The 18,117-nt window shown below is 43.1% G+C and overlaps 1 protein-coding gene across 2 annotated transcripts in view; it reads left to right on the top strand.

Annotated features, from left to right (window-relative positions):
* The window catches only part of ATF6 (activating transcription factor 6), an 88,954-nt gene that overhangs the window by 47,550 nt on the left and 23,287 nt on the right, over positions 1 to 18,117 (top strand). For both annotated transcript variants that reach the window (XM_082229080.1, XM_082229079.1), the window contains exon 15: positions 10,154 to 10,238. In XM_082229080.1, the coding sequence (XP_082085206.1) occupies positions 10,154 to 10,238 (85 nt within the window). The remainder of the gene's footprint in view (positions 1 to 10,153; positions 10,239 to 18,117) is intronic.

Genomic DNA, 18,117 nt, shown 5'->3' with positions numbered 1-18,117 from the left:
AGCCAAGAGGAAGATCTTATTTATCCCCATTATCAACTGCAGCTTCTGCAGTGAAAAATAGCTCTGTGAAAGATGCATTCCTGTGTCTACCCTTAGATTGACCTCCATAAGGTCCACAGCAGTCAGCATCATGTGAATGGGTTCAAAAGCTGAATTTGCCTTTTCTTCTGTAGTGGTTCAGTTCTGGAGCTCTTTGGGGTAAGGTTACCAGACGTCCTTGTTTCCTGGGGACAGTCCCCGGATTTACAAATCAGTCCCCTGACAAAATCCCATCTATTTAGTAGGAAGTTGAAAAGTGTCCCCGGATTCATTGGAAAAAATCTGGTAGCCTTACTTTGGGGTGCTCTGTGGACCACCTGGGTGCTTTGGCGCTGTGGGTGCCTGAGATCACGCTGCCCGTTCCCAGTTGGCAGCTGGTTGTAGCATAACCAATACCCCCCCAAAAAAAGGTTTATGAAAGCAAGGCTGCTTCCTTTTGCCTTAAGTGCGTGTGGCTGGGTAGGGATGAAAGGGAAGGGAGCAAGAACGTTTCTGCAGGTGCTGTGCTTTGTTTCTGGCACATTGAGATGGAACTGCGAGGCTGATCTACTCCTGGGATATAATTGGAGAACTTGGAGTCAAAACAACCACGACATCTTGAACAGCTGCCTCTTCTTCAAATGAGAACAGGAAGGACTTCTGTTTTATTTCATGTATCTTTCTTTTGAAAATTGGACAACTGCATGAAAAAACAAAACCAATTTGTTCTTGCCTCCCTCTGCTTTGAATCTGGGATTTAGCAGATGAGAGAAGGCATTCCCAGCAGTTTTCATGGAAGTTGGCCAAGCATTTAGCTATGTGATGGAAGTGGTTGGTGTCAGCACCCAGGAATTGGGTATTACTGGCTAGGGGCACCTTTTAAATCTCTCTCTGCTTCTGCTGATGTGCCTGTCCCAACCTCTTGTTTGTTGTGGCTGCCACTTGTCCTCAGCCCCATTCCAGGAATGACAGAAAGGGTGATGTGTGTGAATTGTACTTCCTTAGTGCTCTCCTGGTGCCAGAGATACAGGAGAAGGAAGAGTACAGGGATCAGGAAGTTCTTGCTGGTGTCTTGAAGTGCTTGTTGGGGGCGAGGGATGACATTGGCAGAGTTTACCTCACAATTCTTGCATACCCACATACAGCTTGTTTTAAGGCATACCTCTTTAATATTAAAACATTTAAAGGTGTTTCTTGGGAAAGATGAAATGTGTAAAGAGAGAGCCCCTATTTGTCCAGTAAAACTTTCTCTTGTTTTTAAATTGTTTTACTCTTCTGTTCCTTCCACATCAGCATCAAGTTATTAGTCTATATCTTCAAGGCCCTCCACCCCATTCCTGGGATACAAAAAGAGTACACGTTGCTTTCTCTTTTCAATTATTCAAGTTAAGTGAGACATGTTTGCTTCTGTATGTTGACATGACTTTGTGTAACCTGAAATTCATTGGTTTACAACTTTTTTATCATGAGTGATAAAGTTTCTGGGTGGCTTGCATAGATAGATAGATAGATAGATAGATAGATAGATAGATAGATAGACAGACAATTGTAAAATAGACATTAAAATCTAAAACAGAATAATACAGCAGCAGAATAAAACCAGTGATGGGGAATAAGAATTGTACTTTAAAAAAAAAAAAGCATTAACCTTTTTTTGAGGAATAAAGAGATCTTCACCTGTCCTGGAAAAATCTTAAAGTAGGTGCCAGGTAAGGCTCTCTGGGAAGAACATTCCACAATCAGGCTCCTTCCTCCAATTCTACCACCCCCCCATCCCCTCTGCTTGCTCCTTCTGTACCCTCAAACACTTTCTGTTGTTTTTAATCTCTCCTTTTTACGGGCTTTCTGCCATACTGTTCCTTTTTTGTCCTCTTGCCCTCTCCACCCCCCACCCTGAAGATTGGAAAAGCTTCTGTATATCTGCCTTTCAAACCAACTGCTGCTGCTTCCCTCTCTCCCACACCACTTTTCAGTAACCTTGTGGTCCATGTTGTGTATGACTATTTATGATCCATGTTTGTGACTCTTCCTTATTTTTTCAAGGATAGAGGGTCTTAAAGATAGAGATTTGTGCCTGATGTGAAAGGTAAATCTGAATCCTGCACCACCATCCTTTGGAGCAGATTTTATGATCTGTTTCATGCTCAGTACAATCAGCTTCATGCTTGATTTGGTAGGCACACTTAACAGCACGTGTAATGAGGTGTTTGTGAGTAGAACACATTTTATGGCTTTAATGGTTTTCTTGGCATTTTATGTGAATCAGCTCTGTGTCCCTTCTGCGTTTGGCAAATGCAAAACAAGCAATCATATCATGCTAAGTTTGCTTTGACACTAAAAGTTTGTTTATGCAATCAACTATTTAATGAAAAAGGATTTGAGGCCAGTGGGAATTTGAGTGTGGGTTGTAGCCAGACCACTGCACAGACACTAGGTTTCCTAGGAATATTGCCCAAACTCCCTGCCAAGATATATAGGATGACCCATCCAACTTGGAGCTTAAGTCACTGTGGAGAGCTGGCTTGGTTGTGCTTGGCTGATTAGAAAAAACAGCTATTGTCAGTCACCTTGTTTGCTTTCATTCCATTTTTGCCATCGGGCTTGGTGGGAAAACAGAGTAAATTCCAGCTTCACTTGTCCAGCAGTTCTTGGAAAGAACTCTGTAAACATCCCAAGTGAGTAAGAGGCAACTAACTGCATCTCCCTTTCTGAGGGATGAGCCTCAACCTAAAATTGAATAGCTTTCTTTTACTTAAAAAGTATAAGCTGCTTTTTCTGTACAAGGAAACCCACAATGTGGCATACAGTAATTATAAAATAAAAGTACATTTAAAAAAACCTCAAGAATTCATGTGTTATTGCCAGCTAATTTTTGTTGTTGTTTCGGAGTTATCTCTTCATCTGAGCCTGAAACTCATGGACCTGAGACTTGTTTAACGTTCCGAATTGGTGGAATGAGGGAATCACATTTTTATAATGCTCTTTTGCATTAACCTGCCCCATCTCCCTGCAATTAGAATACCAGCACCATAAAGTGTGGGCTGGGCTAGAACCTTTCTTCCTGGCATAGTAGGGTTCCTTCCCGCGAGGAACCATTAGAAAATTACATTCCTTACCTGCAGTCTGAAGTGGTGCGTTCCATTCTGCTGCACGTGTAGACCTGGTCTTACAGCAAATCTGGGGGTGGTATTCAACTGACATTTTGCACTAGTGCAAGGAGATTTCCTCCTCTGCTGCCCATGTATGCCCTCTGCCAACCCCAAATTTGCTATGGATGGTTAGTGGAACCCCTATAACATATTTAGGAGGCACACATGGGTGGGAGAGGGGAAGCGTGTTCTACTGCACAAGGAGAAACTCTTGTGCTGATGAAATGTACACCTTAGCTCTACATTGAATACAACTCCTGCACATCACAGAGAATCTGGTTTTAGAATTTGGACTAGATTACTTCAAGGGTGCCACTGAAAGAACTCTCAGGATTTTGTTTGTTTGTTTTGCAGTAAATTGGGACTTGTAATTTGCCTGTATCTGCTTATCTTTAGGGCACTGTGGTTGTAAAATTTCTAGTATGCGGCTCCAGGAAGAGTAATCAATCTTTGACATGAAATTTCTTTCTTTCTTTCTTTCTTTCTTTCTTTCTTTCTTTCTTTCTTTCTTTTGCATCTCCAAGGGAAAGAGTAAAATTTCAGGTGGGAGCTGCCTCCCCCTTGGCTTAAGAAGTGTTGTGATTTGCTCTTGTATCCTGAGTTATCCAGCACAGATAGGCTCTTCAGTCTCCCACCATTAGATACTTACTGTTAGGCTGTACATCTGTTGGTCATGACCCTACAGCCTTCAGGCTTGGTTCCCTTAATCCTTAGTCTGAATCTCAGGAGACCTGGTAACCCTAATTTCAGGTTGAAGCTAGAGTGGTCAGTCTGAAACAATGCAGAGCATTTAGGGACTGATCCACATTCTAGTGGTTAGTCATGCCTTATAAAAGCCTGTCTGGGACTGTAAGAAAATAGTCATCTGAAACATTACACCGTTTTATTAACTGTGGAATTCAAATGTTTCTGTTAGAGTGCTTAAAATAAAAAGCCCATCTTGCTGTTCTTTCGTTCTGTTAGAAGCAAAAGCTATAAAAACAGATTGGGTAGATTAGCTGAGGTATTAGACCATAATCAACACTATAGAGAGTGGCCTCTGAAAAATAAATTAGGCAAATTGATTACTTTTGCTCTCTTTTGGACCATCTTGAAACTTTTTATAGAAATGCTGTTTATATTCTAAATTTTCTGACTTGAACTATATAATAATAATAATAATAATAATAATAATAATCATTTATTTATACCCCACCCATCTGGCTGGGTTTCCCCAGCCACTCTGGGCGGCTTCCAACAGAATATTAAAATACAATAGTCTATTAAACAATAAAAGCTTCCCTAAACAGGTCTGCCCTCAGATGTCTTCTAAAAATCTGGTAGTTGTTTTTCTCTTTGACATCTGGTGGGAGGGCGTTCCACAGGTCGGGTGCCACTACTGAGAAGGCCCTCTGCCTGGTTCCCTGTAACTTGGCTTCTCGCAGGGAGGGAACCGCCAGAAGGCCCTCAGCACTGGACCCCGGTGTCCAGGCTGAACGATGGGGGTGGAGATGCTCCTTCAGGTATACTGGACTGAGGCCGTTTAGGGCTTTAAAGGTCAGCACCAACACTTCTGAATTGTGCTCGGAAACGTACTGGGAGCCAATGTAGGTCTTTCAAGACCGGTGTTATGTGGTCTCGGCAGCTGTTCCCAGTCACCAGTCTAGCTGCCGCATTCTGGATTAGTTGTAGTTTCTGAGTCACCTTCAAATGTAGCCCCATGTAGAGCGCATTGCAGTAGTCCAAGCAGAAGATAACCAGAGCACGCCCCACTCTGGCAAGACAGTGCGCAGGCAAGTAGGGTCTCAGCTGGCATACGAGATGGAGCTGGTAGACAGCCACCCTGGGCACAGAATTAACCTGTGACTCCATGGACAGTTGTGAGTCCAAAATGACACTCAGGCTGCGCACCTGGTCCTTCAGGGGCACAGTTACCCCATTCAGGACCAGGGAGTCCCCCACACCTGCCTGTTCTCTGTTCCCTAGAAACAATACTTCTGAATTGTTGGGATCCAACCTCAAGTTGTTAGCCACCATCCATCCTCCAACCGCCTCCAAACACTATTTAGAACTTAAAGAAACATCTTTGGCGAAGAATGCTAAAGATTCAGATCACAAAAGAAAATATAGCAGGTTGTTCCATAGCCATTACTGTCTCACACTTTCCTTATAGGCTGCTCTCTTGGACTGGCAGCAGATCCTTGACTACAGTGGATGCTCAGGTTGCGAATGTGATCCGTGCAGGAGGCACATTCACAACCCACAGCTTTTGCAACCCACAGCGTCACGTCTGCACACGTGGTGCTTCTGCGCATGCACAAAGCGTGATTTAGAGCTTCTGCGCATGCGTGAGCACCGAAACCCAGAAGTAACCCGTTCCTTTACTTCTGGGTTTGGCGTGGTGTGCAACCTGAAAACACACAACCTGAAGCATCTGTAACCCAAGGTATGACTGTACTTAGAAGTCTGTGGGTATAAGGTAGGCTTAAGAACACTTTATTTGGAGTGAGCTCTTCCTAAGAGCTGGAACTGTTTGGCCCAGCTTTTTATGTGACTGTGATACTCTGGTTTCTCTTCAGATCGTATAAATCTTTCGCCTTTTTATGTGACTGTGAGTCTGTTTATAACCAAGCTATAGCTGAAATCTTGTGTTCTACTAATTGCTATAGCAAATAAGAATGAAACTTTGGATGGTAAAAAGGTAAAGGTAAAGGTACCCCTGCCCGTACGGGCCAGTCTTGACAGACTCTAGGGTTGTGCGCCCATCTCACTCAAGAGGCCGGGGGCCAGCGCTGTCCGGAGACACTTCCGGGTCACGTGGCCAGCGTGACATCGCTGCTCTGGCGAGCGAGAGCCGCACACGGAAACGCCGTTTACCTTCCCACTAGTAAGTGGTCCCTATTTATCTACTTGCACCCGGGAGTGCTTTCGAACTGCTAGGTTGGCAGGCGCTGGGACCGAACAACGGGAGCGCACCCCGCCACGGGGATTCGAACCGCCAACCTTTCGATCGGCAAGCCCTAGGCGCTGAGGCTTTTACCCACAGCGCCACCCGCGTCCCAATTGCTATAGCAAATAAGAATGAAACTTTGGATGGTACAGGGCAGTAAATATATCCATTTCTATTTTTCTTCCTTTTTGTCACTGTATTTTCAAACATATATTGAGACCCATTAAAGCCAGTGACTTGCATTAAAACCACAACAACCTAAGATCCTTTAGGCTTCTAAGAGCTAGTGCCTTGAAGCCTGCTTTACATAATTTCATGTGACCTGGTGGTTGTGTTGCAGAGTGGATCAGATGAGTCTCCCAAGTAAAGATCTGGAGAAAATTCCCTGATCTGTGCTTGAGGGAATTGCCAGATTAACTGGCAGGAGGCCCAGAACAGATGGTTATAATAGTGTTTTCTCAGCAGCATCTATGAAACTGTATGTTTGTACAAATGGAACCAGCCCGCTCCTTGAAATAATTTCCCCCTCATATGGCTACCATCATCACACAAATACATCAATAGCAAAATTCTACAGCTATCTCCTGAACAAACTCAAAAAAAATCTACATGTTTTCTGCTGTTTGCTCTTAAGAACAGATGAGCTTAAAGCCAATCAGATCCACAGTGACTTTATCTCGCCCTACACTAAGGCGCCTCCAGTTCCTCTTTTGAGGTTACTGATTCTGATTCATCAGACAAGGCATTTTGCCCACAAATGCTTGTAGACTCTTTGTTACCAGAGCAGCATCACTGGACCTTTGTACAAAAAGAAGTCAAGTCTCCCTCATCTTGCTGCAAGAGCTTCTTTCCTGTGTTCTGATTTATAGTGACCTCGGAGAGAGGTGGTCTGTCACTTTTCACCTGCGAGTAGCCTGTAACATGATTTAGTTACATATTTAATTGAACAGCACCCAGAAGAAGTTTTCACATCTCTGAAGGTAGCTGGAATCATTAATCAGAAAACTTCAAAGTGTGTGACACTTATGACGATGAAAGGAAGCATAACCCTTTAGTTGGCCACAGATCAGATGGTGCTTGTTTCCAGAAAACATTTGGTCTCTTCTATTGTTTCCAGTGAAACACATGGTGGAGCCTTCCATTTCTGGCATCGTCAGATCAATGTGCTTTCCCTTTGTATGTTGTTGTATTTTGGGTGGTCACCCAAGCATGTAAGGGCCACTCTGCAGTTATTATAAAAGATTAACCCATGGGATGACAGTAGAGGGTGATTTACCATTGCTGTGGCATCTAGATTCTGTGTAGCGGTATTGCATGGAGACAACAGGGAGCCCCAGAAATGTCCAAGAAGAAAATTAAGATTTAAGGAAAGGGCCAGAAAGCAAAGCTTAAGGAAGTGTTTTAATTTGGCATGCGTGACCCTTTGCAGTAGTTCATGTGTTCCTACCCAAAGTGAGCTGCAGGGAAAAGTTTATGTTTCTGAGAGGGCCTCACTTAGAAGGCCCTCAGCTCAATCAAAGACATGAGGGTGGGATAACTTGCAAGGGAGGAGACGAAATGCGCTTCACACATTCCACAGCACCATGCAAGATTGTCTCTGTGTTTCAGGTCACCTTTTCCTACTTCCCATGCCCCACCATGTTTGCCTTCCATTTGTCTTGTAATGTGCCGCCGCCACCACCACCACCTCTTCTCTCTTCCAACCTTAAGATGTTCTCTTTCCCTTCCTCCTCCCATGCTTAAGCATGCACTGTTTATGGCAAGACTTTTATGTACCACAAGCACAGTACTGGATTGCTCCACTGTTCCATTTCAGCTTATATGTTTGATTTCTACCTATATCTAGGTAGATACTAAACAGTCCAAAACAGCTGGGTAGAAGAAAAGGAAGATTACAAGTAGAACATGTACTAATTTTATACTTGCTGCAAATTCTCCAAATTCAGCAGGGCTCAGTTACCATTCCAAAGCAACACTTTCCACTAAGCAATGAATTTGGATATGAAACAAATTACTTTGCCCCCCTGTAACCTGCTGCAGTTTTACTGAACTCATTTTGCAAAGTCCATTCAGTAAGTGAAATTTGAGGGGGGAAATTTGGAAGAAATTACTTTTTACCCTGCTGTGTACATAATCTTAAAATGAAAAAAAAATCTACTAAATAAGTATCCTTCCAGCAAAAAAACAGCAGAAGATATTGTGGAACCTTTAAAGATTTTATTATGACATACACTTTTGTGAACTAGGGTCCATTTCATTAGATCAGTCTGTAATTAAACCCCTGTGCTCAGTTACTGCCAAAACAAGGAAGAAAAACCCCCAAGCTATTCATTGGCAATTTTAACACTTGAGATATAAATAACCAAAATGTGTTATTAGTAATAGTAGCAGATGTAGGAAGAGATTGAAATATGAACCTTAAAAGCCCACCATCTGCTATTTTCATGTGATGTGTCAGCTATAGACTGAATAAATCACAACACTTTAGACACCAGAACAGACGACAGTATAGCTTTGAGCCAAAATTTACACTTTGATGAAATGACAATCTAAGGAGAAGTCTTAGGCCCGAGTGCTTGGCATGATGTCTGGAAAACTATCAGCTTGGAAAAATGAGATTGCCAAAGTTAGCCCCTGACTCCAGCAGTTTTATTTTTTTCAAGGCTATCTTCCTAATTCAGTGACCTCCTAAACCAGATGTTCTATATACATTCTAAACTCAACCCAATATGCTTCTTTAATCAAGCTGAGTATATAGAAAAAACTTCTTATACAGTAACTATGGAAAACCAAAGAATGAAGACTCTTTTCAGGGGTAGGGAATGTGGGCTTTTTGGATGTTGTTGGACTCCCAATTCTCATTGACCACTGCAATGTAGCCAGTCATCAGAAATTATAGGAAGCCTCTGGAGGGCCATCTTCCACATCCTTGCTCTAAGAGAGCCAGTGTGGTGTAGTGGTTAAGAGCGGTAGATTGGTAATCTGGGGAACCGGGTTCGCTTCGCCTCTCCTCCACATGCAGCTGCTGGGTGACCTTGGGCCAGTCACACTTCTCTGAAGTCTCTCAGCCCCACTCACCTCACAGAGTGTTTGTTGTGGGGGAGGAAGGGAAAGGAGAATGTTAGCCGCTTTGAGACTCCTTCAGGTAGTGATAAAGCGGGATATCAAATAAAAAAAAACAACAACTCTAGTTTCTTAACCAGAGCTACAGCTAGGAAGGGCACTGGATGCCTGGCTTGTGAAGAAGCACCACTAAGCAGGAAGCCCTATGGTGGTATTTACTTATTTTTCCAAGATTGGTACCCTCCGTTTTTATCAAATGAACTACGGGGCTTTCTGAGACTGAATGATCCTTGGTTTATAATGTGGCTTTATCTAGCCAGCATTTTTTTTACTTATACCGTGTTCAGATGGCTCTTCTTGCCTCTAAATTAATTTTCCAGCTGCCCCAAGAAAGCCAGATAGCTCTTAAGTTTCAAGCTTCTCTGCCATTAGAGAAGCCAGTTTTGATCATTTTGCTCCTGTCTTCATTGAACAGCATCCAAAAACAGGGCAGTTGCCATTGCCAACAGTTTTTGTAGTGGTGGGTAAGAATCTTAAGTTGTTTGCCATAGCTATTCTTTAAACTGTAAGATCTTTGAAGCAGACTCCAACATCTGCCATAACAAAAAAGGCATCTTAGGGGAGTCATGACACTCTTAATACCAGGTTTGATTAAAAAACACTCAGTGTGCCCATCCCATCTTAATCCAAAGCAGTCCACTGCTTCTTGTTGGCGTAAGCAAACCACTGGGCATTCTGAGTAGAATTCCTATGTTGGGTTGTCTTGTGATTTATTACTGATCCTAACTCTTGAAAATGTAGTTTGCTATCTCTGGACTGTATGGTGAATTAGTGGTGTTTCAGAAGCTCCTTGGCTATGAACATCCTTAGCCTTGCTTTAACTCAGATTTGATTTGTTATGAAGACTCTGAATGCACAGTCTTCACGTGCACAGTTTTCCCAGTGCAACATAATACATACTTAGCAACTTAATGCATTTTTAAATATTTTTCAGGATCACCTGTTGTTGCCTGCTACCACCCATAATAAGACCAGACGACCAAAGATGTCAATAGTATTGCCAGCAATAAACATCAGTGGTGAGTGTTGTTTAACCTGTTGGAGAAGTTATTTTACAAAAGTCCAGTTGACTACTGTATTTTTTGCTCTATAAGACTCACTTTTTCCCTCCTAAAAAGTAAGGGGAAATGTGTGTGCATCTTATGGAGTGAATGCAGGCTGCACAGCTATCCCAGAAGCCAGAACAGAAAGAGGGATTGCTGCTTTCACTGTGTAGCGACCCCTCTTGCTGTTCTGGCTTCTGAGATTCAGAATATTTTTTTCTTGTTTTCCTCCTCCAAAAACTAGGTGCGTCTTGTGGTCTGGTGCGTCTTATAGAGCAAAAAATACGGTATATTGCTTATGGAAATGTAAGTCATGATGAACAAAGCTTGAAGTGTTTATTTATAATGATGGTGTCATGATAACTTTTGTATTCTTGAATAAGGGTCAGCAGAATGAAATGCTTTTCCTGGACCAGGCACCCCCAACCTGCAGCCCTCCAGATGTTTTGGCCTACAACTCCCATGATCCCTAGCTAATAGGACCAGTAGTCAGGGATGATGGGAACTGTAGTCCAAAACATCTGGAGGGCCGAAAGTTGGGGGTGCCTGTCCTGGACTATACCACTTCAAGAGGCAAGGGTGAGGAACTGAATGTTAGAATATTTTAGGAAAACACCCAACCTAGCCCCTTTACTTCCAAATTTAGCATGTCAAGGTGGGGAGGGGGCAGCAGGGGGGAGGCTTCTGCTTAACTTTCTTCCTGGCACACCATTTCATGCAACAGTACATAAAATATAAAGGCAAACCAGCATGCACATATTTGTTTTCTCAGGAGTTTTTATTGGGTAGTGCTAGTCTGCTAGCCTGGATGCTACCGTTTGTTATTGTTGTTGTTTGTTCTTTTCTATTGCTTAATTGTCCTTGGACACCATTCTGGCTATTTTAGTACAGAGACCCAGTGATTAAGTGTGTGTGTGTGTGTGTGTGTGTGTGTGTGTGTATGTATGTGTATATATATATATATGCAGGTTTTGGTGTCTTCGGGTGTCTTCCCGTGTAAGAGTCGGGGTGTCTGGGCGACGTTTCGACGAGGTCTCACTCGTCATCTTCAGGCTGGTGCTTTCGGCTTCTTGTTACTGGAACAGAGCAGAATCTGGTGTTTGAGTTCCTATAAATACTGTTGAGGGGTGTGGTGTATAGCCTCTAACGTTATGGGCAGGGAGGAAGTTCCTAGATTAGTGTGCCTTTTCTTCTTTTGTTCCTTAATTACTTGAGGGATATCTTGGGTGATTTCATGAGTGATATTCTGAATACCACTGGGTGGGTCATTAAGTGTAGATTAGTTGCTAAAGCTTTCGTGTCTTGACCTCTTGAGCTTGTGAAGAGTTTTTCTGAGAAGATGGCTGTGCTGCATTTAGTTGTGCTCTGGCTTGGCTTCGTGTATAGGGGCGAGCTGTGATTTTGTGCCTTGTGCCAGCCAGATCTGTGTAGGGATTGCAGGGGGGTGCAGCATCCGGAGGTGCCACTATAGTTTGGCTACTGGATGGAGTCTGTAATATGTCTGTGGAGAGGGTCTGGGTTTGGGTCTGGTGTGGTTGATTGGTGACGGCGTTCTGTGTGCCTCTGGTTCTGGTGTCGGTTTTTGTGGGGAGGGCTAATTTCCAGATGTCTGGCAGGCGGGACGTGTCTTCACGCTTGTTCATGTTGTGAGGGTGTTTCTCTATCTCGATGGCTTCCATGATTATTCTCTTGTGGTGATGTTCCATGTTAAAGAGCAATTTGGAATCTGCAAAATTAATTTCGTGTCCTGTTTCTTTCATGTGTTGGAAAAGAGAGGAAGTTTTTTCTTCTTTTTTGACGGCATTCTTGTGTTCTGCGATACGTGCATTTATTCGTCTGTTTGTTTGTCCAATGTACGTGGCTGGGCAGACTTTGCAGGGTATTTCATAGACCCCTTGGTTTTCCAGCTGGATTTTGTCTTTTGGGTTTCTGAGGATATTGGCTATTTTTTGGTTGGTGCAGAAGGCTGTTTTGATATTGTGTTTATGGAGGATTTTGCTAATTTTGTCTGTAGTGCCCTTGATATAAGGAAGGAGGGCCATGCCATTGTTTTCTTCTGTGTCTTGCAATCCCTACACAGATCTGGCTGGCACAAGGCACAAAATCACAGCTCGCCCCTATACACGAAGCCAAGCCAGAGCACAACTAAATGCAGCACAGCCATCTTCTCAGAAAAACTCTTCACAAGCTCAAGAGGTCAAGACACGAAAGCTTTAGCAACTAATCTACACTTAATGACCCACCCAGTGGTATTCAGAATATCACTCATGAAATCACCCAAGATATCCCTCAAGTAATTAAGGAACAAAAGAAGAAAAGGCACACTAATCTAGGAACTTCCTCCCTGCCCATAACGTTAGAGGCTATACACCACACCCCTCAACAGTATTTATAGGAACTCAAACACCAGATTCTGCTCTGTTCCAGTAACAAGAAGCCGAAAGCACCAGCCTGAAGATGACGAGTGAGACCTCGTCGAAACGTCGCCCAGACACCCCGACTCTTACACGGGAAGACACCCGAAGACACCAAAACCTGCATTCCTGTACCCGTGAAAATCTACGAAAGCATATATATATATATATATATATATATATATATATATATATGCAGGTTTTGGTGTCTTCGGGTGTCTTCCCGTGTAAGAGTCGGGGTGTCTGTGCGACGTTTCGACGAGGTCTCACTCGTCATCTTCAGGCTGGTGCTTTCGGCTTCTTGTTACTGGAACAGAGCAGAGTCTGGTGTTTGAGTTCCTATAAATACTGTTGAGGGGTGTGGTGTATAGCCTCCAACGTTCTGGGCAAAGAGGAAGTTCCTAGATTAGTGTGCCTAATCTAGGAACTTCCTCTTTGCCCAGAACGTTGGAGGCTATACACCACACCCCTCAACAGTATTTATAGGAACTCAAACACCAGACTCTGCTCTGTTCCAGTAACAAGAAGCCGAAAGCACCAGCCTGAAGATGACGAGTGAGACCTCGTCGAAACGTCGCACAGACACCCCGACTCTTACACGGGAAGACACCCGAAGACACCAAAACCTGCATTCCTGTACCCGTGAAAATCTACGAAAGCATATATATATATATATATATATATATATATATATATATATATATATAATGAATAGAGGCCAAATGTTTCTTTTAAGCTGATCATTTGGGGAGGGGGGTTGTGTTACAAAGTAAACAGAAAAACAGAACGGTATATCTGTTGTCTCCACTTTTAATTCAGTTTGTTTACGTTTAGTGAGAGACATTTTTGTTATAGACATCTTGCAGTTGGGGGAAAGGAGGGGGGGTTGTGTCAGCATCACATGGGTAGGTCCTTTGTTTGTGTAAGGTAAAGGTAAAGGGACCCCTGACCATTAGGTCCAGTTGCGGCCGACTCTGGGGTTGCAGCGCTCATCTCCCTTTATTGGCCGAGGGAGCCGGTGTACAGCTTCTGGGTCATGTGGCCAGCATGACTAAGCCGCTTCTGGCAAACCAGAGCAGCACACAGAAATGCCGTTTACCTTTCTGCCAGAGCGGTACCTATTTATCTACTTGCACTTTGATGTGCTTTCGAACTGCTAGGTTGGCAGGAGCAGGGACTGAGCAACGGGAGCTCACCCCGCCGCGGGGATTCGAACCGCCAACCTTAAGATCGGCAAGCCCTAGGCTCAGTGGTTTAGACCACAGCGCCACCCGCGTCCCTTTTGTTTGTGTACTTATTTGTTTTTATTGGTATTGCGAAATGAAATGTTGGGGGTTCCCAAGCTTGGTGGGTTGTGTTTAGTTGATTGCGGTGTGTCTCATTTGTGTGAGGGAGGCAGGCTAGGTTGTTGGGTCAGGTTAGCCATATGGATTCGTATGCTGTTGGAGGGGATAGGTCATTGTCCTGTTGTGCTGTGTATGTAATGAAGGGGAACCACAATGGGACCAAAATTGTTTTCTGACGAGGAAGAATTTCAGCCAAAGGCATGAATCAGTCTACATCCTAACAGTTATATTTTCCTAAACTTTATGGAAACGTAAGAGCAACAATCGAACCACACTGCAGAAAGGGAAACAGTTATAAAATGGATAATACTTTGGTTTTGGTATTCATTTGAATGAAGAATGTTTCCAACACCTATGCAGTGGGAGCCATTTCTTAGTAAAGCTCTGAATTTAACTCCTGCAGGCATGTGGTTTATCGCTTGCAGGCTGAATTCTGATATGGAAATCTTACAGCTTCTTTGGAAAACTGCCTTTGATTGCAAAGGGGAGCAAAGAGTGTTTCCAAAGAACGTGAAAAGAATTGTTGTAGCATGTAAGAAACAAAGATTTGGGAGGGAAGAGGGATTGTGCAGCTATGTTGTCTGATCTTTAAAGTCTTCAAGTGTATTTACTGGGAAGCTTGGACAAGAAAGGGTATTGGATGGGGTGAGGGAGTCAAGCACTGAGACAACAAAAGACATCAGTTCACAAGGGTGAATATTAGTCAATCTGTTTAATAAAGTAGCTAGGGATAATTGATTTCATCTCTCAGATGAATGAAAAAATTCTACATGCATCTTTGCCTCATTCCAGTTATGGAATAAGAATACCTCTTGGTGTGAGGATGAAGTGGGGGCTTCTGCCACTTTTGTGCAAAGGGTTGTCTCCTGGAGAGATTCTCCCTTTTTCTTTCCTCTCCCTGCAGGTTATTGTAGCCTGGACAGCAACTAGTGGTAGTTGTTGGTTGTTGTTGTTTTAAAGGAGAGTCACATTGAGGGTGTGAGAGGCTTGTGGATTAGCCACCACCTTGCCAATTGGTAGCAAATTTGCTGCCATAACAGTGGCAACCCTTCCACACATCCCTCTAAATAACACTTTTTAAAAAAGCCTTTGGGTTGGCAGTTGGGGGTGGAGAGGCAGATGATTTACCTGAGGCAGCAAGATTTGGACCTTGAGCTTCCAGAGGCTGATGTAGATATTTGGAACAGGTGTTTTGATCGCAGAAGTGGACAGTAGGGCCTGGCTAGATGTCCCATAGTTAGATAATAAGGCTTAGTTAGATGTTCCTGGTTAGATATCCTTACCCACAGCCCAGGGACCCGTGTTCCTCTCTCCATGAAGCTCTATAACAATGCAACCTCCCTCATCATTCTCTTGCCCATTACAGCCAGCTCTGGGAATTTTATATACATAGGAAGCCTTTTTTTGTGCTAGGCTAGCTAAATCTTCTGAATCAAGCCTGCAGTAGTTTTTCACCATGATTGTGAGTAGACAGAGAAATCTTATTTATTTCCATCCTCCCCCCTCCCTTGGCCAAAGCTGGGCATTTTTTTTCTCCTTTGTACCAAGGAACGTGAAAAGCTATTCCAGTTCTGTTCAACAGCTGTTTGTGCAGTTGCAGATGTTACATTTCTATCAACGCTTTTATCCCAAATCATTTAGCTTTTTCCAGCTGCTGGTTCTAGGCTCCAGCAACTCACTGTAAAAATTGAGTTGGTTAGATTATGCTGTCACATACCTTGGGTAGTGGTTTTATAAAGGAAGGAGCAGGGGCCATGTCTTTTAGAGGCTTTCTATACCATAGGAAGGATGTAGCTGCTTCTTGAAATACTTTCAAAGCCACAGTAAGTTTCCCCACTGATTTATTATCAGGCTTAGTGTAGCAGCATGTAGTGAAATAACTGCCAAACTGTGCACCATAAACTGAACCTAATTTAAATAAATCAGATTAGACTATGAACCTAAAATACCCACCCACAGAAAAGGCTGCCCAGCTGTGCATCATGAAAAGTAAATTAGCTTTCATTGAAAGATTTGGTTTAATCTAAATAAATTAGACTTTGAGCCTATGAGCCTAAAGTACCCACCCACAGAAGAGGCTGCCTGTCACATCTCCTCATGAGTCTCCAGCCGAGCCTCTTTCTGTTAAGAGCAGGAAGACAACAGAATGAAGAATAAGCCTCTCCTCCCCACCCCCATTTATCACCAACAGTTGTCTTTAAGAAGTGCAGTTCCATTTAGTTACCATTGGTAGACTTTCCTTCCATAAATTTGCAGAATCCCATTTTAAACCTCTCTCTACCTATGACCCTCACCACAACTTATAATCATAGAACTGTAGCGTTGGAAGAGACTCGAGGGTCATCTAGTTTAACCCCCTGTAACGCAGGAATCTCAGCAAAAGCATCCCTGACAGATGGCCATCCAACCTCTGCTTATGAAAACCCCCAAGGAAGGAGAGTCCACAAGCTCCCCAGGGAGTTCATTCCACTGTTGAACAGCTCTTACTGTTAGAAAGTTTGTTCCTGATGCTTAGTTAGAATCTCCTTTCTTGTAACTTGAAGCCATTGGTTTGGGTCCTACCCTACAGAACAGGCGAAAACAAGTTTGCTCCATCTTCCATGTGACAGTCCTTCAGATATTTGAAGATGGCTATCATATTTCCTTTCAATGTCCTCTTTTCCAGTCTCATCCCCATCTCCTTCAACCATTCCTCATAAAGCTTGGTTTTCCGGACCCTTGATCATCTTGACTAGCCTCCTCTGCACACATTCCAGCTTGTCAGTATCCTTCTTAAACTGTGGTGCCCAGTATTCTAGGTGTGGTCTGATCAAGGGAGAATACAGTGGTGCTATTACTTCCCTTGATCTGAATACCATACTGCTGTTGATGCAGCCTAGAATAGCATTAGATTTTTTGCTGCTGCATCACACCATTGACTCATGTTAAGCTTGTGCTCTACTAAGACTCTTGGCAGCAAGTTCCATAAATTATGGTTTTATATTTTGATTTTATTCTGTGAAGTGCCTGGAGACCTCCAGGTATAGGGCGGTATAATAATAGGATCTCTGCCCATTAACCATTTTTTTTGGTATTTTTATTAAAGATTTTCTTGATTTACAGAAGTATGTGCAATGTCTCTCTCTTGCATTTTTTCCATGTAACATTTTTACAAATCAGTTTCATTTGTTGAGACATTAGGAAGAAAAGGGGGAGAGGCGTGGAGGGGTGGAAGATGGGTGCGGGTGGGGTCGGGTATTGACATCCTCTCAGACTTTTGGGGGCCAACTTTCTGTATCTGAGGTTCTGTCAACTTTCCCTTAGAAGTCAGTTCGGGAAAGATTTTCTGCAGTCTTTTGTTGATAATAAGCAATAAAAGTCTTGTCCTGCTGGGATTCAAATGAAGTTGGAGCCTATATAGTCTCAGTGTGTCTCAAAATGTTCCCCAATGCCTTACAAATCTGAAAGCTTCCTATGCACGAAGATCCCTCAAGATTCCCATCAGTCTTGTACGTGGGGAAAATAGTGTTTCCAAGCACGCTACCTTAGAAGCCCTGTCCAACTCAAAGTCAGCTGATTCTGCCACCTCCCCACTAGAACGGTCAGGTTGTAAAGAAGGCTGTGCCCTGTTCACTGTTCAAGGATATGCTCTGAACATGGACTTGTTTTTATTTTTCCAGTTCAACTCATACTGATACTTGTGCATACAAAACCAGATGTGAATCAATATTTCCATCTCTTGGTTATGAGATATACTTGTAAGGCCATGGAAGCCCAACAGCTAAGGGTGTTATGGCTAGACTGACATTTATTTATTTATTTATTTTGTTTGATTGATTTATAAGGTGCCTCTTATGGTAAGTGGAGGCAGTGATCTGCCCTTACAAGATCAAGTGGCCGAGCTGACCTTCCACAAGGCAACCATAGTAAGCTCTGGTGGAAGTCTGTATTTCACCAAAGAAATCCAAATGTCTCTTCTAATTTTAAATATCAAGCCATAACACTTGGAAACAATATGAGTGTGCTTTCAGACTTTGAAATGCACTTTTGGAAGATATTTAAAGGCAGCATTCTGTTAGAATCCATAGAGTCCAAAAGCAGAGCTGGGCCATCTTG

Source organism: Podarcis vaucheri (genome assembly GCF_965113315.1).
Source record: "Podarcis vaucheri genome assembly, chromosome: 6".
NCBI lineage: Eukaryota > Metazoa > Chordata > Lepidosauria > Squamata > Lacertidae > Podarcis > Podarcis vaucheri.
Note: the sequence above shows the minus strand (reverse complement) of the source record. Positions and strands in the feature narration are given on the sequence as shown.